A 25,641-nucleotide genomic window follows, 5' to 3' on the forward strand; every position below is an offset into this window, starting at 1 on the left:
GACCCTTCGCTGCTGCACACAACACGTGACACTTTAAATCTGAGGTTGCCTGACTTGTGTCCACTGTTTGGTAGCACATTTATCACAGCAGGCAGATGGCACTTGGTTGTAATTGCCATCGATAATTGAAAATGATTGCCAAATGTCAGAATTTCCCTTTACTGATTCTTGCAGCCTTGTATTCCCTTTTTTTTTTTTTTTTTTTTTTTAAATGCTGTCCGTTGTGAATGTAAAGTTGGCTCTGAGCTCTGTGATTTTGAGAACACTGCATGTGGCAGTATAGTCATGCCTCCTAACTGCTAAAGGCAAATGAATTATATGAATTCTGCATATGGCGAGAATGAATGTATGTTCTGTTTTACTTTTATTTTTAATTTCGCATACTCTAGCTCCTGCCTTGATATGGGTATTGACTGCCCACAGTAGTGAAAATCAGTCCTGTGTTGCAAACAGTTTATATTGTGACCCTTGTGTCCTGCAGTGCAGACTTCTACCTTGGAGCCTAAGCTGACCACATCTGAGTGAATATGTCAGTTTTATTTATGTTGTTCTTCATTTACATTTCAAAACTTCTTGAATGTGTACTGAGGATATATACAAAGGATGTGTTTTGTTTGAATAATTTGTGGGTTTGTTTCCCAACCATTTAAAACAGTTTGAATCTATACAAAGGAAAATATACAGTATGAAGGTATTTTTTTAAGATTTTATTCTGTATTAATACCTACATTATTTATTTGAAACTGACAAAAGAATTTTTGTGTTCTCCTGTAAAACTTGAAAGCTTTAATATTTTAGAATTTTACAATTAAGATTTTATTTATTTGGAGTTGACCAAAGAATTTAGTTGTGCATTTTGTTTGAGTTCTCCTGTAACACCTGAAGCTTTTGACTGGTCAGAATTAAGATTTTTAGTTTATTATATATACCTATTTTATTTTTTGAAATACAGTTGTATAATGTTCTACAGTACATTTGTCATGTTCAGCTACTGACAAGAAATATTTAAACCAAAATTAACCAAATGATATCTTCACGTCACTTAGAAGTAAAAAGGATCTTTCAAGCTTGACAGAAAGTGATTTGATTTATATTGTGATACATATCGATATTGACTGATTTGAAAAAAATTTTTCTGTATTATCCAGCCCTATGTGCATTGTCGAAATAACGGGAGAACATTTTTAAAATGCATTGGAATTAACTTAGTTTAAAAGACAGACTGTTTTTTTTTTTTTTTTACAATTTAGAAACAAAAATGTCTTTGTTGTTCTCTGACTGAAAGTCCTTGGACTGTGGGTGCTTGTCTTTGTTTGAGCAGTCATAGCTGTTCTCCGAGTATAGCACCTTGGAGCTAAGGTTAAAACTGTATTTTAAAGAAGGTAAATTGCAATGAATTTGAAGTGGTACTTTTTAAGATGGGTGTCGTAGACAAACATTTTAAATATGGGATTATTTTATAATTGTGCTAAACATTTAAAATTCATGTTTGTTCAGAAGAGTGGAGGAGTTCAGGGAATGTTGTGATGATGAATAAATAGACAAAACTAGAAACCTCTATCTGCATACGATTGTTTGGAATAATTAGTGCTGATTCATCAGAAGTTCACATTGTCAGCGTGTTCCCTCCAACCAAAATTCAAGGTCACCCTTACTTATGAGAAGGCTTAAGCAAGCATTGGATGAGAAATGGCCAGCTGTCATTCTGTTACTGTGGGATATCAAGGAGGGCACTGAACTTAGTTGTGGCTTTATTAACATGAAAGCAAAAGTTATTTGAGACTTGCCATTTCACTGTGGGGTCTTTATATGTGTTTTAGACTAAAAAAAATCTAGTATCACTAACAGAATTATAGGAAACGGTATATCCATCCATCCATTTTCCAACCCGCTGAATCCGAACACAGGGTCACATGCAAACTCCACGCAGGAAGGACCCGGGAAGCGAACCCGGGTCTCCTGTGAGGCAGCAGCGCTACCACTGCGCCACCGTGCCGCGAAACAGTATATTCCTTACAAAATGAAACCTGTTTTAGGGATAAGTGAAGATGTAAGTTTTTGTACACTAATTACAATGATCCTTTTTTTTTTTTTTTTTTGGCAGGTCGGTGCAGCTTTTAAAAATGTCTTTTCCACCTCATCTAAATCGTCCACAAATCGGGATTCCTCCTTTACCGCCAGGGATGCCACCTCCGCAGTTTGCAGGCTTTCCTACAACAGTTCCACCTGGTATGGTTTTCTTTTGTATGCATTTACATTTATATGTGTCAAAAATGAATGGATTATGATTCACTATTCGTAAAGAGCGACAGTGTATGTTTATTCTCCTTTGGTTCCAAATACCAATTAGTTAGATGAACAATTTATCTAAGTTCACTTTATTTCAACTTCTTTGTTTGTTCTGTTTAAAGAATGTCTCAAAACAACTTTTAAGTGGGTTTAATCACAAACTCTATCACAGCAGCCCTCTAAGAAATAATTTTGACATTACTGATATAACAGAATTGCCAGCTGGTTACCCTGTTAATAGTGTCATTTGTTAATCAGTTGCCAAAATCCTACCTGTTTGTTTATTTTACATTAATATTTGTTGAATTTGTTGCATGGGAAAGCTTTTATCTTTGTCTAAAAAATTAAAACGTGAGCATCTGTAGGCTTATCCAAACTATTCTATAACATTTCAGTAATTATTTACCGCTGTGATGCTGATCTTTCTGATCATAAAATAGGCCATTATGATAGTAATTGATGAGAAAAATTCATAATTGCAAAATTGTGGTATTTGAGGGTTCCTCTAGAGTGCCACTTTGTCTTGAATGATTTGGCTCAAAAACTTTTCACATTGTCACCTTATAACAGACTTAAGTTTTGAATTTGGTATTTTTCCATCCAGCCGTTTTAGCTCTAGACCATCCTCAGACAGACATACAGACACACTTACTCGCTCATCAAGATATCAACGTTTTCGGTATCAGGGGACCCTAAAACATTGATATCCGTCAAAAACCAGAGATGAAGGGGGGGGATCGCAAAGCAATAAGCTAAGACTTTTCCTGTAGTATTGACAACTGATAAAGAAACAATGGCTATTTAACCAGAACATTACATTCTGGCTTGTCCACATCTCAGTCTCCTTAGCTCTGGTCTTGTGTTGTTTTTTTCATATTTAATGTATTTGCCAATGTTTGTTCATCTATGTCTCTCTTGCACTTGATTTGTCCATCTGCTTTACATAGTGATTACTAAGACATGTTAACTAAATTGGCAAATTTAAATCAAGGCACAAGACTGCCTTTGTTTTCTGTCCATCTTAATTACTGTGGGCATTGACAGGCTAAAATTTAGTAATGGTTTCAAGTATTGTGTAATTGAGTCCTTAGTTAATACTGTAACTGCAAAGTAAACCATAGTTTCCCTGAACAAAACATTTGTTCTCCATTTGGACAGTCCCTATGCTCAGTTACCTGTACAGTGTTTTCAGTGCATGCATTTATTCTTTGAAAACTGATTTCATTCTACTTTAAGGGTCAAGTTTTTTAGTTATATTTTCAAAAGTAAATATGAAATTTGTCTTCACAGTTGCATCTAATAAATAACGTAGAGAAATTAAATAAACAGAGACAAAGACAGGTTAATAAATCACACATAAATTCTGAAAATGTTTACATCATTTGGGCAAAAAGAATTTTTGTTAAAAGCTATTTCTAGGTGTTTGATAATACATTTTACCTAAGATGATGCAAAGAAAAACACTATCTGGATTAAAAAAAATGTTTATTAAAAAACGTATGGCACCGGGGAGAGAGAAATTTCTGGAGCAAGTTGCTTGGTTTCGAAGCCACTATCCTGATTTACTCAAGTGAAGTTCTTTTTGTAGTGGGTATCCGTCATTAGTTGACACGATTTCTAGTTTTAAGTATTTCCCTTTGACACACTCCTACTAAATCATTCAGTTTTTGCTGTATGTATGGTTATCTGCTGGTGTATTTAAATTTGGTTTGTCAGACTACTAAAGTAAATCATGCAATGAAACTGAAAATGATGATGCACTGGATTAGGCTGCGATAAAAGGACAAACTGAGGTCCTTGTTAAGTTACGGAGGAGAAATTAACGCTGACTGCATCTAGAGAATATATTTTATATTCCTAATTGTTTATGTTCAGTCACTATTTCTACCTCTTCCCCCTAGAACAAAGAAGGGTGAGCTTGCAGATTTCTGTCCCTTAAAGTCAGATCTCATGTCTTTGGTGTTTTTGTCATTTGGAGTAAGATGGTGTGACTGATGCAATAAAAAATAACTGCACCAGAAAGCTGCCTCTCTGTAATTTTTGATACTGCGTGTCAACAAAAATCAAGAATCTTTTAATTTATAAGATTAAACTTGTTTGTCAAGCTTAGGCCCAGTATCTACAGTGCATCCGGAAAGTATTTACAGCGCATCACTTTTTCCACATTTTGTTATGTTACAGCCTTACAGCACACCTATCCTTGGCCAGTTTCGCCCATTCCTCTTTGCAGCACCTCTCAGGCTCCATCAGGTTGGATGGGAAGTGTCGGTGCACAGCCATTTTAAGATCTCTCCAGAGATGTTCAATCAGATTTAAGTCTGGGCTCTGGCTGGGCCACTCAAGGACATTCACAGAGTTGTCCTGAAGCCACTCCTTTAATATCTTGGCTGTGTGCTTAGGGTCGTTGTCCTGCTGAAAGATGAACCGTCACCCCAGTCTGAGGTCAAGAGCGCTCTGGACCAGGTTTTCATCCACGATGTCTCTGTACATTGCTGCAGTCATCTTTCCCTTTATCCTGACTAGTCTCCCAGTCCCTGCTGCTGAAAAACATCCCCACAGCATGATGCTGCCACCACCATGCTTCACTGTAGGGATGGTTTTGGCCTGGTGATGAGCGGTGCCTGGTTTCCTCCAAACGTGACGCCTGGCATTCACACCAAAGAGTTCAATCTTTGTCTCATCAGACCAGAGAATTTTCGAGTCCTTCAGGTGCCTTTTGGCAAACTCCAGGCGGGCTGCCATGTGCCTTTTACTAAGGAGTGGCTTCTATCTGGCCTCTCTACCATACAGGCCTGATTGGTGGCTTGCTGCAGAGATGGTTGTCCTTCTGGAAGGTTCTCCTCTCTCCACAGAGGACCTCTGGAGTTCTGACAGAGTGACCATCAGGTTCTTGGTCACCTCCCTGACTAAGGCCCTTCTCCCCCAATCGCTCAGTTTAGATGGCCGGCCAGCTCTAGGAAGAGTCCTGGTGGTTTCGAATTTCTTCCACTTACGGATGATGGAGGCCACTGTGCTCATTGGGACCTTCAAAGCAGCAGAAATTTTTCTGTAACCTTCCCCAGATTTGTGCCTCGAGACAATCTTGTCTCGGAGGTCTACAGACAATTCCTTTGACTTCATGCTTGGTTTGTGCTCTGACATGAACTGTCAACTGTGGGACCTTATATAGACAGGTGTGTGCCTTTCCAAGTCATGTCCAATCAACTGAATTTACCACAGGTGGACTCCAATTAAGCTGCAGAAACATCTCAAGGATGATCAGGGGAAACAGGATGCACTTGAGCTTAATTTTGAGCTTCATGGTAACAGCTGTGAATACTTATGTACATATGCTTTCTCAATTTTTTTATTTTTAATAAATTTGCAAAAACCTCAAGTAAACTTTTTTCACATTGTCATTATGGGATGTTGTGTGTAGAATTCTGAGGAAAAAAATGAATTTAATCCATTTTGGAATAAGGCTGTAACATAACAAAATGTGGAAAAAGTGATGCGCTGTGAATACTTTCCGGATGCACTTATAATATAATATCTATACTAATTAATAAAAGGCAAAGCCCTCACTGACTGACTGGCTGACTCATCACTAATTCTCCAACTTCCCGTGTAGGTGGAAGGCTGAAATTTGGCAGGCTCATTCCTTACAGCTTACTTACAAAAGTTAGGCAGGTTTCATTTCGAAATTCTACGTGTAATGGTCATAACTGGAACCTGTTTTTTGTCCATATACTCTAATGGAGGAGGCGGAGTCACGTATCGCGTCATCACACCTCCTACGTAATCACTTGAACTAAAAACAAGGAAGAGATTTACAGCACGAGTCAAACGCGGGAACGAAGGTAAATGACGTTAATTTTTGAGTGCCTTTTAATACTGTGTAAGCATACATATTAAAACGTGCAATTAAACGTGTGCATTTACGGGGTGATTTCTCAGGCTTAAAAGCTCGCCTTTTATTAAAAAGGTAAATGCTAACTGTTTTCATTCTGAAGGGCACAAACCACGTTGGATTTTGTAATGATAGTTGATTAGTAAGGTCTATTAAGGGATACGTACAGAATGATTAGTAATGCCTGTGAATGTCGATGCAAGTAGGAGAATGGGCGTGAACTAAAGAACGATTAGTAACTTGTACAGTAAATGTCTCTAAAGTCTGTCTATTAAAAAGTTATTATATCTTTCAATCGTGTGTATTGATTAAACTACGAACCTAACAAGATCACTACATGGTGTCAGAAGTGGCGGATTGGAAGAGGAATGTGAAGAAGAGGTTCAGCTTTTGAACGAGTCGCGTGTCTGTTAGTAACCCGAAAATGTGATCAGAAAGCGCTAAGACGTTCTAGCAAAAGAGAAAAACAAATATGTTAGGATTACAGCCCCCACCAAATCTCCAGTTAAAGGGAAATGTAGCTGAAAATTGGAAAAGATTTAAACAGAGATTCGAGTTGTATCTTGCTGCGATTGAAGCAGACAGGAAAAGTGAAAAAATTAAAGCGTCTATGCTTCTACATGTAATTGGTGAAGAGGCGCTAGAGGTGTATAACAATTTTCAGTTTGAAGAAGATGGAGACAATATGAAATTGAACAAAATAGTTGAAAAATTCGAAACGTATTGCAACCCAAAGCGCAATGTGACATTTGAGCGGCACAAGTTTTTTTACATGTTTCCAGAAAAGCGGAGAAACAATAGACCAGTATGTGACGGAATTGCGTAATAGGAGCTGTTCTAAGAAGAAACCGTCAAGACATCAAAGGACCAATAACCTCTAATCAGAACACTAACACCAGTAAAACAAATAGTAACGAGAAAACAAGTATAAATCAGGAAAGAACATCTCAACTGCAAACACAATTAACCAGAATATCAAAATGTCAAGTAAAACCACCAGAACGACTCATTGAGACATGTTGAGGATTAAAGGAACATTTTCAATTAAGAAATGCTGAATTCCTTTAACAGTTGTGCTTTTTATACATAGTTTGAATGCTGGATGTATGCCTGAAATGTTCTGGATAGTTCAGTTGTTTGAAGTGATCAAGAATTAAACGTGTGCATTTACGGAGTGATTTCTCAGGCTTAAAAGCGCGCTTTTTATTAAAAAGGTAAATGCTAACTGTTTTCATTCTGAAGGGCACAAACCATGTTAGATTTCAGCCGTTAAACGCGCAAAAATGTCGGTACACCAGATAAATAAGCGCAACATATTATCAGTTGTATTGTATGCTTACAATACATATAGAAATGTGTTAATTGTTAACTAATAGTATTGGATGGTGTTTTTCGACTCGCACTTTGATTTAAACGATTGCATGTCTTGGTGGGTTTGCATAGCTTATTGTCAATATCTTTACACCTCTTTTTAAGACTTATTGACTGAAACGGGCTTTCATGAAAAAACTTAGGGCTTTGCTACCGGATACACCCTCCACAAGTTAAGGAAGTAAAAATAAAACGTATATATTTCTGTTTTATTTAAACCTTTTAAGTTCGTATGCATAGCCCCATTTGGCTGTTTAAGTTTTTTTTTTTTTCTTCAGTAATATTTAATCTCCTTAAAGAAAAAGAACATATCCATTTTACTTTTTTTGTATCTCTTTAGTAATATTTTAGTGTAAAAGGATAACGAGTATTTAAACCTTTTATGTTACTTTATAAAGTTATTTTACACAATGTTGAAAAATTAATAAGAAAGCTACATATTTTGGCAGCTGCTGCTTTAATTTTCAATTAAATGAAAAAAGCTCTCCAAGAGAAAACCTCAATGAAGAAGAAACAGTTTGCACTATCTAAAAAGGAGAAACCCTCATTTATAAAGGTTTGCTGCAGAAGACTTAACTGAAAATAAATGAATAGTTCCTATGTGTATAATACATATTTATCTATTTGACTTATGCCTTTATTCCAGCAACTTGCAACATCTGAGGTACAATTTGTTACATTACTTTTGTTTTTTGCAGCACAGGCAGGTGAAGTGACTTCCTCAGGGTCACACAGTGGTGTCAGTACCAGGATTTGAACTGACAAGCTCCGGGTTTGCTTAAATATTACTGAAGAATGAAAAAAGACGAAAACGGGCAAATGGGGCTATGCATACAAATGTCCATCCATCCATTATCCAACCCGCTATATCCTAAATACAGGAGCCAATCCCTGCCAACACAGGGCACAAGGCAGGAAACAAACCCCGGGCAAGGTGCCAGCCCACCGCAGGGCGCACACACCCACACACACCCACACACCAGAGACAATTTAGAATCGCCAATTTACCTAACCTGCATGTCTTTGGACTGTGGGAGGAAACCAAAGATATGTGTATATGTAGATATGTATATATATGTATATATGTATATGTATATATATGTTTACATAACCTCTTTAACATACTACTTCTCCGCTGCGAAGTGCGGGTATTTTGCTAGTAATATAATAATTCACAATTCACTAAGCCGCCGACAAGTAAGACGCCCGTGGCGCACGCAGGAAGGAGCCACGCCCACCAACTCTAAGACCATTGGATACGATGACAACTCGCAGAGCCACGCCCACCAACTCAGACGCAACGACTCGGAAAAAACGCCGTCATTTATGTTCGTCTGTGCTATTGTACACATGCACCTCTGAGCCACGTTGACTTTTCGGTTACGACGCACGACCGCGTGCACCATAGCAAACTGTTTTACACGCTACATACAGCAATTCGCATCCGCGACAAACATGCGTCGTCTTAGATGGTCCTGCAGGAACACGGAAGACGTTTCCCCGCCCACCAACACTCCTTTTTTCCCAGCCCGCGTCTACCCTTGCTCTCTAGGCATTCACCGACCACCCAGTTAGTCCCTTTCGTCTGTGCTAGGAGTCCACATGCACCTCTGAGCCATGTTGACTTTTCATTATTCTTTTCGGTTACGACACCCGACCACGTCCACCATCGAAAACCATGGGAAAGGAACAACGAAGCCTCGCCCAGAAACTCTACCCCTTCCCCCGCATGATCGGGAACGCACCTCAGAGCACTGCCCGCCAACTCAAACAGCTCATCAAACACATATTCCATTTGGTCTGTGCTGTTGTCCAAATCCAGCTGTGAGCCACGTTGACTGTTCTTTTGCCCTCCATGGCTACCACTTCAAATGTATTTCATGGAAACAACACTTCTTTCAATGTTATAGAAATTCCTGCATCAAGTAACTGTTTGTTTCTAGCAGTTGGGTTTTTTTGGAAAAATGTCATTGACGAAACTGTTGCTCTCAAACTTCGCAACATGGCTGTTGGCTTTGTTTGCCAACATTGGGATAACGTCGGCAACGTGGTCACAAACTGCAACAACTCACGACGCCCTGTCTCTCGAGGCATTCACACTGCCGGAAGACAACCATGGGATATGCAGAAAATAGCCATGTTGGTCAACGCAGATCAGACACCCAGGCAAACAACACTGAATAATCAATAGCTGCAACTACTTTGCCCGCCCCAACTCCTCGCCTCCTCAGAGTCGGTTTCATCTGTGTTCAGCAGTGTTTCCAAAACTCGGTCCTGGTGAACCCCTGTGGATGCAGGGTTTTGTTCCAACCAGATTCCTTATCATTAATACCGGTGAAACTCATCAGGGATAAGTCGGTTTTTCAAACGCAGCCATGTAGCAGATTAGTCTAGCAGGATGTAATAATCCGAGATGAATGCGTGCCCCCGCGCTGAGTGAAAAGCCAATGTATATTGAGCCTAGAAAGCATGATCAGCAAGTCTTTGATAGGCTGCAACAAAATGATGAAAGAACGGGCGCATTTTTTTCACACAAGCTTATGGGTATTAGTTAGTTAGTTAATTAGTTACTCGAAGGATTTCAAGATTTAATATGCACAAGCAGTAACACTGCAAAAGCAGCACAAACCAGAAAAGACGGCTGGCAAAAAGTGGCCGACAAATTAAACGCGTGTGCATTGTACTTACTGAAAGCAGCGTTACGGATTTTGCAAATGTTCATTTTTTTTCCCTCTGCTTAAAAAACATTTAACAAGTGTCGTGATTATGCGGTGTATACTACGCCGCGGGTTGGTATGCAGCGTGTAAAATAGTTTGTCGTGGATAATTTGCCTTTTATTTTAACACGAAGACAATTTCCTGTTAGATTTGCCTTTGCAATGACAATTAATAAGGCACAGGGCCAAACTTTCAAAAAGATGTGCATGTATCTGCCAAAACCAGTTTTCAGCCACGGATAGTTGTATGTTGCTCTCTCCAGAGTTCCATCTTTTCATTCACTTACTGGTATGTCTGCAGGAACACGTGCAGCGAGTGACACACACACAAATACAGGCGCGCGCGCGAGAGAGTGAGAGCGCTGGACACATAAGAATAATAATACTTCACTACATTGATATACTTGTGTTTTCAGTATTCAAAGCATTATCCACACAGGGAGACACCGGGAAGCGAACCCAAAATCTTCCACAGTCTCCTTACTGCAAAGCAGCAACACTACCACTGCGCTACAAGGCAGTTAAAGAATGCACCGGCTCGATTTTGTTTTCACTTCTGTTTATAGCGATCGGATCGTAGTGTGCATTATTGCAATTTTACTTTCCTTGGTGGCTTATTACATTACGGATGTTTCACATGTTAATTTTTTCCCTGTGCTTAAGACATTAAAAAAGTGTTTCTCAACTGTGACTCTGGAACAACTCGGTACGCAAGCTATATTAAGTGTCAACAACGAAGACTCGCTACACCTTAATGAACAAGTGCTGAAACTTATCCCTACCGACGAAGTAACTTTCACCAGCGTGGCCTCCATCGTCACAGACGATCCCGCTTTCAGTCACGGACAATTGTATGTTGCTCTCTCCGGAGGTCCATCTTTTCATTCACTCACAGTGGTATCCACAAGCTCACGCCATTTGGACAACTGTGTCGTTCAGGAAGTGTTCACCAATCAGTACATAATTATGCAGCGTATGCTACACCGCGGGTTGGCTAGCGGGTTATACGCTCGCACTGATTACGTCCCTGCCCTTTCGTACACCCCATTCCCCCCCCCACCCCCACCCCGGTACTACCATGGTCGGGTGACTTGGTGGATTATATATAGAAAAGCAGCCAAAACCGCAAACAACAATGAAAAGTCTACGTGACTCACAGGTGCATGTGGACTGTGCAAAGAGGAAAACGACTCAGGTGACAAGTTGGGGGTGGGCAATGAGCAGGCAGTGCATACTGAACGAGAAATTAGCAGACTAGCATGACGGAGGGGGCGGAATGGGCGTCCTTCCCCTCTCCTCCCGTTCCGCCCTCTGCGCCCGAGCGCCGTCCACCCCGATCCCTCGGTCTGGGAGGAGAAGGCGCGATGGCGGTCCGCCAGTTTTCAGTCACAGACAATTGTATGTTGGTTCGTTCCGTGCATTGTTACAATGTTACTTTTCTTGGTGATTTATTACATTACCGATTTTTCAAATGTTAAATTTTCTCCCTGTGCTTAAAAATCATTAAAAAAGCGGCCTGATTATGAGGCGTATGGTATGCCGCGGGTTGGCTAGTGATGACATATTTCATTTTCTCTGATTTCTGTACATGTTAAGCTGAACAGGTCAGGTACCAAAGCATTTGGCTCACTATTACTGCCACAGACCCCTTGTACTTGGCAGGTTCTTGAGTTGTTTTGCACTTGTTAAATTAATATTGCTAATAGTTTTAAAAATTATATGTTTAATTCTTTTACTGACTATTTTTGCATTATTAACATGAGGTTCTTAATGTAAAGGAGAATAATGGTTTATTTTCTTTTTTATATATTAGGTGCACAAATGATTCCAATGATGGGGATTATGACACCAGCTCCCACTGTAAGTTATAATTCCAAGCATGCTAAAATATATAAAGGAAAACTGAATATGTTTATAAGTAAGTGCTGAATGTAAAATTTGCATTTGGTATTTTAAAAGAACAGAAAAAACACTGAACTAGTCAGCAGGGCAATATATTAGACCTTTTTCAGAAGTAGTGTTTTAGCATTGTCCTTAGATCAGCATTACTTCAGTCTTGACTCTAGAAGACTGTACTACTCGGAGCAAATTAATTGACCACTGGCTAACATGCCAAATTAAGATAATTTATTTTTATTTTTTTGAGAATTGCCATTTGTCTACTGTACAACATGTGGTGTTAAAGACTAGAATGCATAGGAAATTAAAGTTATATTAGTCAGAGTTCACCATTGAGGAAAAAAGAGTCCTGTTTGAATTTTAGTCAGTGGTCTTTTTCTAATTGTGCTTAAATATTTACTTTATAAAGGTAATTGTGTTTAACTTGCCACATTGTTTTAAGGTTTTGGTTCCTACATCCATGCCAATGGTTGGCAAGCCAATGGGCCCACGAAAAGATTTTCCTGGAATGAGAATCAAAGAGAATGAAGACACTGGTGGTCCAACCACAACTGTGTTTGTTGGAAATATTTCAGAAAAAGCTTCTGACATGCTTATAAGGCAGCTTTTGGCAGTGAGTATGAGTCTTATAACTTTATGTATGACTATCATAGAAAACCAAGTATGTTTGTCTGCAGTTTTTTTATTAAAAATAAATATTGGGTCATTGGAAATCTTTTCTCAGTTTTATTCTCTGTTAATGTTTTTTAAATTTGCAAAAGATTTAATGTTTATTCCATACGATTATTGGCTTTCTGTGAGCACAGTTTTACTAATTTAAATGTTAGATACAGAAAGATGGTGTTCTCGCTAAACTTAATTTTTGGGAGAGTTGAATAGTCACACGTTTAGTTTTTGTGGTGGGGATGTTAGACACGGCATACCATTTTGCAGCAGAACTGGCAGTAATATTATCAATTTCCATTTAAACACATTGTTTTATTTTGGACCACTGTTTAAAAAATGCGTGCTGTGAAATGAGGCTTTTTGGTATCAACAAGACTGCCATCTGAACCAATAGTTTACATGTCAATGTTTAACACTAGAAATATGGTTAAACAATCTTCCCATATTGATTAAAAGAATACTTCTTTGACAATCTTTTCCAAGTGTTCTTAAGGTAGTATCTTGGATATCAAAATATGTAAGTTCTTACATTTTAGTTCAGATTGCTTTCTTCGAGGTTTAGTTTATATTTCACACTGGGTTTAACTTAGTTTTGGTTTGAATGAAGTATTAACAGCATGCCAACAAGTATTAAGTATTAGAAATTCACCCAGTATTGCTTGAAGTACTGTACTTGTATATTTGGCACTAAATGGTGGCAGTTAGCCCTGCTACTTGATTAATTCAAAAGAATCCTTCGACATGATCGTTCAGGAGCCTGTTCAAGACTTTCCTCTTCAAAAAGCATGGATGTCTACGACTATTCTAACTCTGTCAACCATTAACTCACTGTGATGTTTTTAGATGACTAGTCAGTACTGTAATTTTCGTGTTCTGCTTGAAAGTTTTTGTGTTTAACTTTCTTGCAAATCACGTGTTCTGTACATTCCCATTAACTCACCATTTCCTATAGAAGTAATAGTGTTGAATCAATACTTGTTGCTTACTCATCAAACTTCTTCACATTTATTAGTGTAATTATTCGACAGTTTGAGTGTTTAGAAAGAAAACATAAATGCAGCAAATCTGAACGTATACACAAGTTTTGCAGTTGGCACAATGAGTGAACCCTTAGTTCTGGCTTTCATGAAAGTAAAGCTGGGTCAGGTGTGTTAGTAACGGAACTAACCAATGAAGCTGGTTATCTCAAAAGAGGTGTTGGGCAGGGTCAAACACAAACAGGTGCCAAGAAAGCAGGCCACCATGTCTCAAACTAAGGAAAAGTAGTGAATAAGCCATTACAGAAAGATACTGTCTCCACTAATCCATGGTGAGATCTACAACATTTAAGTAGAAGGTATTTAAAACAATGTCAGCCCTGCAAAGATGAATGAGGCTATCCTTCTAAAATTTTGCCCAGGTCCACAGAAAAGAGAATAAAGGAGGTTAAAGGTAAAGCTTCCTGTGGTGTAGTTGTGCAACATGTCGGTATTAAGAAGGGTGCTAAACAAAAATGCCATGTGTGGTGGGAGGGGTGGTATTACAGTAATCCCTCGCTACTTCGCGGTTCACTTTTTGCAGATTCACGACTTCGCGGGTTTTTAAATACAAGTGATTTGAACGCCTATCGCGGAAGTTATGTTCCAGACCCATCAGCAACAGGAGAAAATCCGCGATATAGAAAGACCATATAAATAAACATTTTTATAGTTTATGCCTTAAAATACCCATCCCACATGCTTTAAACACATGTAAACTTATAAAACACACTTTGTTAACACATATGATATGTGGATGTCGGGCTAAGGATATGAGTAACATCTCACTATTATAAAACATTTTAACTTCACGCAAGACAAGACAGTGAGACAGGAAAATTGGTGATGTACAGGGTTTTAAATTATTGACACACAGAGTGACAAGCAGCACAAAGCCAGCACAAAGGCCACTTCTCCTTAGCGTTCATTCAGCTCCCCACCCCCTTGACAATGCGAAGTGGCAGGAGCATACTGCGCTTCCGGGGAGGGGGGGTTTGAGCGAAGGTGCGTTCAGCTGTCACACATCCACACACACATACACACACTCCTCCTCTTTCCAAACACGGAGAGCCACAAGCAGGCATTTTGGCAGAAGCAGCACAAAGTCCATTTCTGCTCAGCGTGAGTTCAGCTGCCCCCCTTCACAAAGCGAGTGCAGACACATTGATGTCTGATCACCGCGTGCAGTGTGCAGTGTTGGTCTGAGGTGTTTAAGAATGTAGAAAGTGTTTAAGAGCATAGGAAGTGTTTATAAGAGCGTGGGAAAGGTTAACAAGAGAGTGAGAAAGGTTTATAAGAGTGTGGGAAGGGTTTATAAAGCCTTAAAATATGTATAAATAATAAAATAAATATAGGTTGCTACTTCACGGATTTTCACCTATCGCGGGCGGCTCTGGAACGTTGCCCCCGCGATAGGTGAGGGATGACTGTATTTGTACACAGTGTATTCTAAAGTGTGCACATTTTACAAATTACTAAGAATTACTAGCCTAATTTTGCCTTATTTGTTGGAGTTGAAAGGAGCTGGAATCTCATTAAGAAAAGCCTTAAAACGTAGAAAATACTTCAACTTTTCAAGCTAAAAATGTTAATGAGTAATGATCTGCATCTTGATTACACACATATTGCAAAACAGCATTTCCATGTTGTTATAAGAGTATAAAAAGAATAAAGAAAATCACTTATCAACAGCCATTTTAAATGATTACTTATTGTGCACTTTGCTCCACTGCTTGTCTTTCTATATGGTGACCTTTCAGAACCGTGGCTTGGGTTCACTTAGGAAAGTCACTGGAAAGCATCATTATCGAGTGTATCAGTTCAGTAGAAAACTAGACAATAGTTACTGGAAAGGCCACATGGTCACTTATATACTTAGACTGTGCGAAAGATTATTTAATTATTTTAAGAGATTCCCTGTTGATCCTTTGCTTTTTCCATCACACTGCCTGGCTCTACCTTGCTTTGCTTACCCAGGATCAGAAGCAACCCCTATGAAACTCTTTCCTTTGGCTTCATGAGCTGACCAAAGGCCAGGGTCTTAATTCAGAGACTCTGTGGCGGCAATGCATCAGGGCCAGTGGATTCCAGCTGAAAGGAGATGTGCACAAATATTCATTCAGTGCTTCAGTTTCAGATTCCCAGAATCACTTTTGGTTTCACTGAGTTGCCCAGGTAGCGCTTGGTCCTATTTCTTACTCAAGACACACTTATACCGTTGACCTAGTAACACTCGGCACAATGCTGTTGGCACGTTTACTGCCCGAGTAAACCTCGGGTCTTACTTGAGATGCCCTTATACCAGGGGTCTGCAACCTTCACTATCAAAAGAGCCATTTTGCTCCCTCTTCCTCCAAAGAAAAATAGTCTGGAGCCGCAAAACATAACACAGCTTATAAACTTTTAAAAGTTTTAATCTTTTTTTAGATTTTACATGTTACAACCACGGAATACAACAAGCAGAAGTGCAGTGTGCATGTGTAGGCCTACTTTGAAATAAATTTAACTGAACTCTGCAGGCCTATTTGAGTCCTTCCTATACCTGTATAAAATTAAAATAAAAACTAGCCCACTTTAATATAAATAAAACATTTAGCTGTAGCTTAGCAGCTTTAAAAAAGTAAACATAAAATTCCATTTCAGTATGCTCTCATCCTCTTCAGGTTTCCCTCTCAGCCAGCAATCAACTGAAGCACCTGAACATACAAAAAAACATCAGCTCCGGGTCTGAAATAAATGTGTTTTTTTTTTTTTTTTTTTAAATATTAGCCTATTAAATGCTATTGTTCTCACCTGTTTAATGTGACTTCTGTTTCTGAAGTTCGCTGCAGATCATCTCTAGCACTTTGAGCTACTTTTTGTATGAAAATGTGCTATATAAATAAATGTTGTTGTTGTTCTATGTCGGGGCTATACGATGTGACTTTGACCTTCACACAGGACTGCAGGCTCATGTGTGAGGTGGGAGAGATATTTGGACTTTATGAAGTTCATTCTTGAGAAAACTTGCTCACATAAGTATGTTGAGCCAAAGATGGACAGGACTCCAAATGCATATTTTTTCATGTTCATATATGTTTCGGGAATGGCACTCCATGTATTGAAAACAAGTTTGTCGGGTTTGGGGAGGTTTTCAATATCAGTCCATTTGTGCTCTTTAGCGAGAGTAGCCTTCTGACGGGCGACTTCTTCAAGATCCGCTGTCAGGCATTTGAACTTGGACACCCATAAATCTTTATCCGCTATGCGGCCAGTTCAATTTCTAGATCGGGCTTACTTACTCCTGTGAATGCGGATGTGTTCAGCAGGGATGGGTCGATGACCAGGGAAGGAGAGAGTGTTTTTTTTCTTTCTGAACTCACTGAATCTTTCTCTAAATGCAGCTTGCATTGCAATAATTGTACGGTGGAAATAATCACAATTTATGTGAATGTTCACTGCTTTGAACTCTCTCAGGGAGGGGAAGTGAGAGAGTGTACCTTTCTGTACATCTCTGGCAAACACTGTCATCATGCGCTCAAACACCAAAACATTTAAAGTCAGAGAATAGATGCTCTGATATTTTTATGAACGATTCTTTCATGTATTCTCCGTCTGTGAACGGCTTACCCCTCCTTACGATCTCTTGAGCTGCCACAAAACTAGCAGCTGTAGTTGATTATGGAGAAGTGATCCACTTTTTGAAAGTATGTTTGCTCTGTTCAGCTTTCCGTTGCAGTTCCGAAATTGCTCTCTTTCGCTCATCTTCACTTGGGTATTTTTCAGTGAATGCTGAGTGCTTGTTTCGAAAATGTCTTTCAACGTTACATTTTTTGTTGTTCGATAATTTATCGCCACATATTAAGCACACCGGTAAGCCAGCGTTGTTGGCGGTGAAGGCAAATGCTTCTGTCCACGCAGAATTAAACTCTCTGTTCTCTTCTGGGATTTTTCATTTTTGGGATTTATTCATGGTTAGTGCAGGGGTCGCACACTCCAGAAGCCACCTGCAGGTAAAGGCGAGGGCTATAGACGTAGATGTGACGCATATTTTAGTTGACAAATTATAAATAAAAATAAAAATTAGATGTTAAAGTGTATAACAGTAGTAGTAGTAAATAAACATTATATATATTACATATATTATATACAAATTAAATTAAGAAATTGCCGTTATTCATTTTCATGTTTTTTTTTTTTTTTTGTCAAGGCCAAAAGGAGCCATTACAAGGAGGCTGAAGAGCCGCATGCGGCTCCAGAGCCGTGGGTTGCCGACCCCTGCCTTATACCATTGCCCAAAGATCACTCATGCCTAATGCTTTTAACAATGTCTTTACAGCTTGGGTCTAATGCTAAGGAGGTTAAAGAACTCTATAATTGGTTTAATTTTTAATATTCTGTGCATTTTTTTTTAGTGTACATGCACACAAGTTAAATACCATGGAAACTGACATGCAGGTCGCTTGGTTCTTTCAAAAAAATTAAGGCTTGTACTGAAACTACAATACAGTGTAGTCAATTCAGATTAGATTTGTTGTTTTGTGTACAAAATATCATGAAACTCTAGTGTGCTCCTTTCACTATGCTGCCACTTAGTGTGACATGCTCTGTAAGCTTTCATCACAGAATGTAATGGGATAAAAGTAAGCACTTTGTAAGAAAAAAATAAGCATAAACGTTAAGACTGCGCCTGTCTTTTGTTATAAGCCATTACAGAATGTAATCATTGAAGAAATATAAATGCAGATGCAAAAGTAGGAGAAGGCGGCAATCCTTGTATTCTGTGCATGAGTCAAAATTTAATTTTAATGCAATATGCCCCTTATAACTTTATGAGCAGGAGCTGCGAGTGAGGAGTTTTCAGTTTGGATAATATTAATGCATATGTGCATAGAAATGTATTTTTATGAATGCAAATGTGTTATTGTGTACATTTTTTTTTCCAGTTTAGTCCTGGAGCCTCCTGTAGCTATAGGTTTTCATCCCAAACAATTTTGGAATTGGGTAAACATGTTAACCTTTAATCCTATAATGTAATTGTTGTCTCCTCCCCCCACACTTACTCCTGCCATTTGTTAATGGAAATTATGAGTTTTATATTTATGAGACTCTGCCCCATGCTCACATCGCCCACAACCCCCCGGGCGAGCGCTATGTGCTAGCCACTTTGCTGCTTGCGTATGGGGAAGCAGATTTACAGTTTAAACAGATTATTTTCATAGGAATTGTTACATATGCATAATAGAACTATTTTACATTACAGCGAGTAATTAACCATAGTAAAAAAATAGTAAAATGTAATAAATTGAAAGAAAATGATGTTTCATGTTGCATTAGAGGTATTTGTTGCGTTATGCGTTTTCATTCTGTTTGGCTTTGAAATTGGCACACATACTTTTTAAACTTACACTTTTACTGTAAAACTTCAGTTAAAACAATATTTGGAATTAACTTTTCGTCAATATCGCATTGAATTTTGATTCCGTGTTTGGACTTGCAGCGTGACAATGCAATGTATAACTGGCCGTGAGTGAATATAGTTTCTTTCTCTCTATTAAATGACTTTTTCAAATGTTTGTCCCTGTGATTTGTTAATTGTCGTAGCAAAAGCTATTCTAACGGGAAACTGTTAATGTTTTAATATGAATGACATATCAAGATCTAGTTTGGTGTCTAATGTTATCCGCGGGATATTGTAAGTTGATGTTATTTTTTGCACCATCACCACCAACTGTTTCAGCATAGTCAATTGATACGCATTTAACCAATTTTCCGTGTAAATGAACGACAATTTTCTCGTTAATTCATTTGACTTAATCGTTTCTCCATACTAGGATTCCCCGTGTACTCATTTCTTCTGTTGATAACCCTTTGGGATGAAATTCTTCAATAAGATTTGGACACAAGTCTTCTTTTATTGTGAACTTAAAGTGAGGAAAATATAAAAATTTATAAAAGCTGAGAGTGTAGGAACTGTGTCTGACAAAAGCATTCACACGAATGAGAGGTGAGAGGACCATGTGCGTGGGCCGTTAACTGGAAATGGTTGAGAGGAGGCTGGGACTTGAAAAAATCTCTTGGCAATAATCTTGTCTGAAGATTTTGTTTTATAATAGAGAGAAAATATTTTATTTTGTTCTGTTGAGTTTGTATTCTCAATACTTAACAGTGGGTAGAATGGACACAGATGCAAATGATAATCGTCAGCTATGCCAGTTTTATCCATTTGTGTGCGTATTAGCAAAAAATGGTTTGAATAACCTGAACATTAACAAAGCAAAATATTAAACAACAAAACAGAATGAATGAAATTCTTTCCTGTTGAGTGCAAACAAATGCTTGCTTTTTCTAGTAAATATTCTGCATGAACAGCTTGACATGTCTGGAGTAATAAAACACTGAAACTTGAAATGGCAGCTTGCTTAATTAATAGAGCGGTCCAAATAAATTAGTACATTTGTTGGAATACAAACTTGCAGCCACAGAGGGTACGAGCACTGAACCTGGCATGTACTTGTGTGTAGTGTATCAAATGAGGGATGTCTTGCTCAAAATCAGAATCACTTTTATTGGCCAAGTATGCACTAATGCAAGAAATTGGACTCCAGTTTGTATGACTCTCCAAGTATAACTTAAAAAATTGACATACACACAACTGTTAATTACACACCTGATACAGTGATCACCCGCCTATCGCGGAAGTTACGTTCCAGACCCATCAGCGGTAGGTGAAAATCCGCAATATAGAAAGACCATATAAATAAACATATTTTTTTTATAGTTTAAACACATGTAAATTATTAAAACACACTTTGTAAACACATATGATATATTTGGATGTCGGGCCACGGATATGAGTAACATCTATTATAAAACATTTTAACGTCGCGCAAGACAAGGCAGTGAGACAGAAGAACAGCTGCTGTACAGGCTTTTAAATGATCGACGTGCAGAGCGACAAGCAGAACGGGCATCTTGGCAGAAGCAGCACAAAGCCAGTAGCTGATCTGTCCACTTCTGCTTAGCATGTGTTCAGTGCTGTAGACCCCCACCCCCCACTTCACAACGCTAGGGGGAGAGACATGAAGTGGCAGTAGCGTAGAGTGCCTCGCGGGGGTGATGGGGGTGGTGGGGTGGGGGGTGTTACGGGTTGAGCAAAACGATCGAGACCAGATCATCTCGGAGAGACACTTTGACGACACACAAGACTAGACATTACAACCTTAGGAAGAAAAACCCTTGAGACGGTGACCTTTGCACGTCACACCCTACTTACAAACAATTTAAAACATGTTCACTGACCTCTAACCTAGCAGTTGTAGGAATGCTTTTGGCAAACAAATTTCAGGTGCTCCCAGCCCTTAAAACAACGACAAGCAGAACATGCAGCTTGCCAGCAGATGATCCGAGCACTTCTCCTTAGCGTGCGTTCAGCCTTCGCCCCCCCTTCCAGAATGCGCAGAGCGAAAAGCAGAACAGGCATTTTGGCAGAAGCAGCACAAAGCCAGTAGCTGATCTGTCCACTTCTGCTTAGCGTGCGTTCAAACCCCTCCCACTCCATCACAAAACGAGCAGCAGAGACACGAAGTGGCAAAAGGACAGCTGCTGTACAGACTTTTAAGTGATTGACGCAAAGTGTGACAAGCACAACACACAGCTGGCCAGCAGCAGAAAGACACCAGCTGAACTGATCGCATCTCTTTAGCTTGCATTCAGAACCCCCTCCCCCCCTTCACAACAGGAGCAGCATTATAAGTGCTGCGAGAAAGAGATTTAACCACGCCCAGGGCAGGAAATAAAGGATAAATATTGTTTTTACAAAAGTTTTAAAGTAAAAATGAAAATAATGTATATGTAACAATTCCTATGAAAATAACAATCTCTTTAAATTGTTTAAACCAAACCTCGGGGTGGGCGAGCGAAGTGAGCAGGGGGCGGAGCCCCCTTGTAGTAGTAGTAGTAGTAGTAGTAGTAATAATAATAAATCCGCAATGTAGCGGGGCGCGATAACTGAACTGTGATACAGTGGGGGATTACTGTATATAAAATAAGACAGAGGTATATAATAGGAATACAAAATGCAGAGTGACACACAGTGCAAGAAAAGCTGAAATAAAGACAGAAAGACAAGTATTAACAATATGTATTGCAAGACCCTGGGAGGCCTTGAGGGGGATTCGGTGCCCATCCTGATTAAGCTGAATTAACCATTGCTGTTCTATTTGCTTGTTTTGCCTTTTATTATTTTATAATGCCTGGCTGATGGAAGAAATTCAAAATGGTTGAGGCCTGGATGTGTGGTGTCGATGATGAATTTCCCAGCCCATTTCATGACTCAAGATAGTACAGGTCCTGTAAAGTAGGCACTAGGGCTGGGCGGTGTGACCAAAATTCTATATCGCTGTATTTTTCAAAATAATACCAGTTTCACGGTATTCAACGGTATTTTTTTCCCCATGCGGAAGTGGATGTTAACCACATTTTCCACTGCAATTTCTGCAGTAGACTGGCTAAGAATAACAAATTCCACTGACATGAGAATTGTACATGGTACAAGAAAATATTTAAATGTGCACACACGTATTAATACAGGTTTGCATAGGCCCATAAAGTGATAGTATTCAAGGGGGTGGCACTAATGAAGAGAAGGCATCACATTTCATTACAGTTGCAGTCAAAATATAGAACCATTTTATTGAACAAATTTTGCAAACAACATATTTTCAACCATCCAAAGAGGCATTTAGACTTAGTAAAATATTCAGAGGTGCTTGTCAAAAGTTGTATTGCACTGAACATGTCTTATAAAAGGAATAAAGAATACATATTTTTTGTAAACCAACTACACTTTCTGTTAATGTTAACAATCTCTGTCCACTGACACGTTAGCTATATTGATTGTAATGGCGTTGGTTAAGTTCTCCTGTGTCATCATGTTCAACTTTATTGTCTGCTGCAGCTTCAGCAGCTCTTGTAGAAAGTTGAACTTCCTCATCTGTTGGAGAAATTACATTTGCTGTTGTGCCTTTTTTATGGCAGACTTTAAATTGGTCTCCCATCCCGGGAAATTAAGGATCCCAGAAACATGAAGGTTTCCACAACTGTCACAGCAGCATTAAGTATGGAGAGGGGGATAATATTGTGGGAGTTCACTATCATCTCCACAGTTTTGAGAGTGTTAAGCTCCAGGTTGTTCTTGCTACTCCAAAGGGCCTGCTGTTCAACCTCCCATCTGTTGTCCCATCACTATTCCTGAAGAGTCTAATGATGATTGTCATTCTCATATTTAATAAGTTTGACAGAGGAGGCCTTAGAGGTGCAGTCATTAGTGTAGAGGGAGAAGAGCAGTGGGGAGAACACACATTCCTGGGCGGTGTCATTTTGATCATGCGATAGCTAGATGTGAGTTTCCCCAGTTTCACCTGCTGTTTTCTGTTGATCAGGAAATTGGGGATCTTTTGACAGTTGGAGGCAGGGACGGAATGCTGGGTGAGTTTCGAGTGGAGGAGTTCCTGGATTATTGTATTGAATGCAGAGCTGAAGTCCACAAATGGAATTGTTGCATATATCCCTGGATTGTTAAGATGTCGCAGGATGTAGTGCAGACCCATGTTGATTGCATCGTCCACGCGCTGGTTCTTTCGATAAGCAGACTGTAGGGGGTCCAACAAGGGAGCTTTGATGTCCTTCAGTTGAGCTAACACCAGGTTCTCAAAGGTTTTCATGACCACAGATGTCAGAGCCTGTAGTCATTCATTCCTGTTATACTGGATTTTTTGGGGACTGGTATGATTATGGCTTGTTTGAAGCATAAGGGGACTTCACATAGCACTAATAATTAGTTGAAAATCTAAGTAAAGACCGGGGCCAGTTGTTCAGCACAGATTTTTAAGCAGCAGGGTGGGATCCCATGTTTAACATAAAATGTTCTAATTTATTACCTTTGCATTTACATTGTTAAATACCTTAAAACTGTTTCGCTTTGTTTTTTTTCTTTCTTTTTCAGAAATGTGGATTGGTTCTGAGCTGGAAAAGAGTGCAAGGTGCATCTGGAAAGCTCCAAGGTAAAAAAAAATAAATTATTAATGTGTAATCTCCAGTATAGAATTTTCATAAGGACATAGGGAATATTAGTGTCTGTTGTACAATTTTTAATTTTGCTGTTTTGCAAAGCTTTGTAATACTGAGCAACAACAAAAGAAGAATTAAGATTTGGTTCTTATGTGTAAATTAATATGTATTTCCCTCTTATGATAGGTTTGAACCATACTTCATAAAGAGAGATAGATAGATGGATGGAACTTTATTTGTCCCCAGTGGGAAATTCGGCTTTTAAAGAAGCTCATTAAATAATAACACACATACACACAATGGTCTGTACACACACCAGAATGACTGTAAAGAAAGAGAACAACTGACGTGACAGTCACTGTTTAAGTTGGACACTGTACATGCATGTCTCTGTTGGTATGCAGGAGCCCCAGGAGTGTTTCTTGAGTCACATCTACTGAATAATTTGTTGACTGAAAATCCTCAGTGTTAGTGTGTCAAAGAGTGGATATGCAGCATTGTTCGTATTGGCACTCTGTTTTGTCTTCATTCTCTCCTCCAAGAGTACTAGACTAAGAGTACTAGACTAAGTTCCATATCTAAGCCTGTCTTTTTACCGGGCCTCTCCTTGCCCAGAACACTACAGCACTGAACATCACAGAACTGTAGAATGTGTGCAGCATAACACTTCCTATATTAAGGGAGTGCAATGTTCTTTAAAAAAAAAAAAAAAAAGTGGATGTGGATGCTCAGCTACTTATACAGTGTATCATCTCTTCATCCACTCCTTGAATAGTAACAGGGCACCCAGCCTCTATGGAGTGGCAAAAGTCAAAAATAAGTCACTTTCTTTTCTTGATGTTCAGTTGCCGACTGCTTTTTCTGTACCAAAAAATAAGTTGTCCAACTGAGACTTCTCCTTGGTCTCGTCCATCCTATCAATACAATCCCATAAGTGCAGAATCATCACAAAAGTTGTCAAAGTGACATGATCTGAGGCCCCACACTCATGTCAAGATGTACAAAAACTAATCTTTGCACACGCACGTTTCTGCTTGGTTTTATAAACGTGCGGCACCCAGTGTCAAATTAGTAGTAATGTTTCTGTGTGGTTTACATTTCTTTTTTAGGTTTGCATCCATGATGTGGGCTTTTATCAAATACAATGAAATTAATAGCCTTTCGTTTACAAATTTAATTCACTTGATTGTAATCAATCTGTAACAATATAATGGTGCATGGAATTGCTAAACTATTCCAACTACCATGGCTGCATTAGCGTTGTTAGAAGACATTGGCTACATTAGTGTTGTTAGAAGACATTGCAAATGGAAGAATTGGAAGAGAGCGCATCTTTAGAGACCATTTTGATTTCTTGTCCTATGATGATTGGCTTTTAAGTCGATTTAGATTTTCAATAGCTATCCTCTTGGAGCTGTGTGCTGAACTGGCACCCCTTTTACAAAGGCAAACTTTGAAGAATTGTGCTCTACCTGCTTCTGTCCACCCTCGGGTTTTTTGCCACAGGTGCTTTTCAACCTGAACTTGTTGACCAATCGGGTATTTCTCAGTCATCATTAAGCCGCAGCATCACTAAGCCGCAGCAGCTGTATGGGATGGTATTATCGGCTTGTCATCTAGATAGATTTACTTACACTGTGGTTGAACGGGTAAGCATCAAAGTGCAATTCACAATAACGTCCGGTTTTCGAAATGTAACTGGGGCGATCAACTGCTTGTACATTGCTATAAGGGCACTTTTCAG

General features: G+C 39.0%; 1 protein-coding gene across 5 annotated transcripts in view; it reads left to right on the forward strand.

Annotated features, from left to right (window-relative positions):
- The window catches only part of rbm25b (RNA binding motif protein 25b), a 97,963-nt gene that overhangs the window by 14,979 nt on the left and 57,343 nt on the right, over positions 1–25,641 (forward strand). For all 5 annotated transcript variants that reach the window (XM_028821514.2, XM_028821513.2, XM_028821509.2 and 2 more), the window contains exons 2-5: positions 2,105–2,229; positions 12,080–12,126; positions 12,608–12,778; positions 23,833–23,890. In XM_028821514.2, coding sequence (XP_028677347.1) covers positions 2,124–2,229; positions 12,080–12,126; positions 12,608–12,778; positions 23,833–23,890 — 382 coding nt within the window. In that variant the 5' untranslated portion in view covers positions 2,105–2,123. The remainder of the gene's footprint in view (positions 1–2,104; positions 2,230–12,079; positions 12,127–12,607; positions 12,779–23,832; positions 23,891–25,641) is intronic.

Source organism: Erpetoichthys calabaricus, chromosome 16 (assembly GCF_900747795.2).
Source record: "Erpetoichthys calabaricus chromosome 16, fErpCal1.3, whole genome shotgun sequence".
Taxonomy (NCBI): domain Eukaryota; kingdom Metazoa; phylum Chordata; class Cladistia; order Polypteriformes; family Polypteridae; genus Erpetoichthys; species Erpetoichthys calabaricus.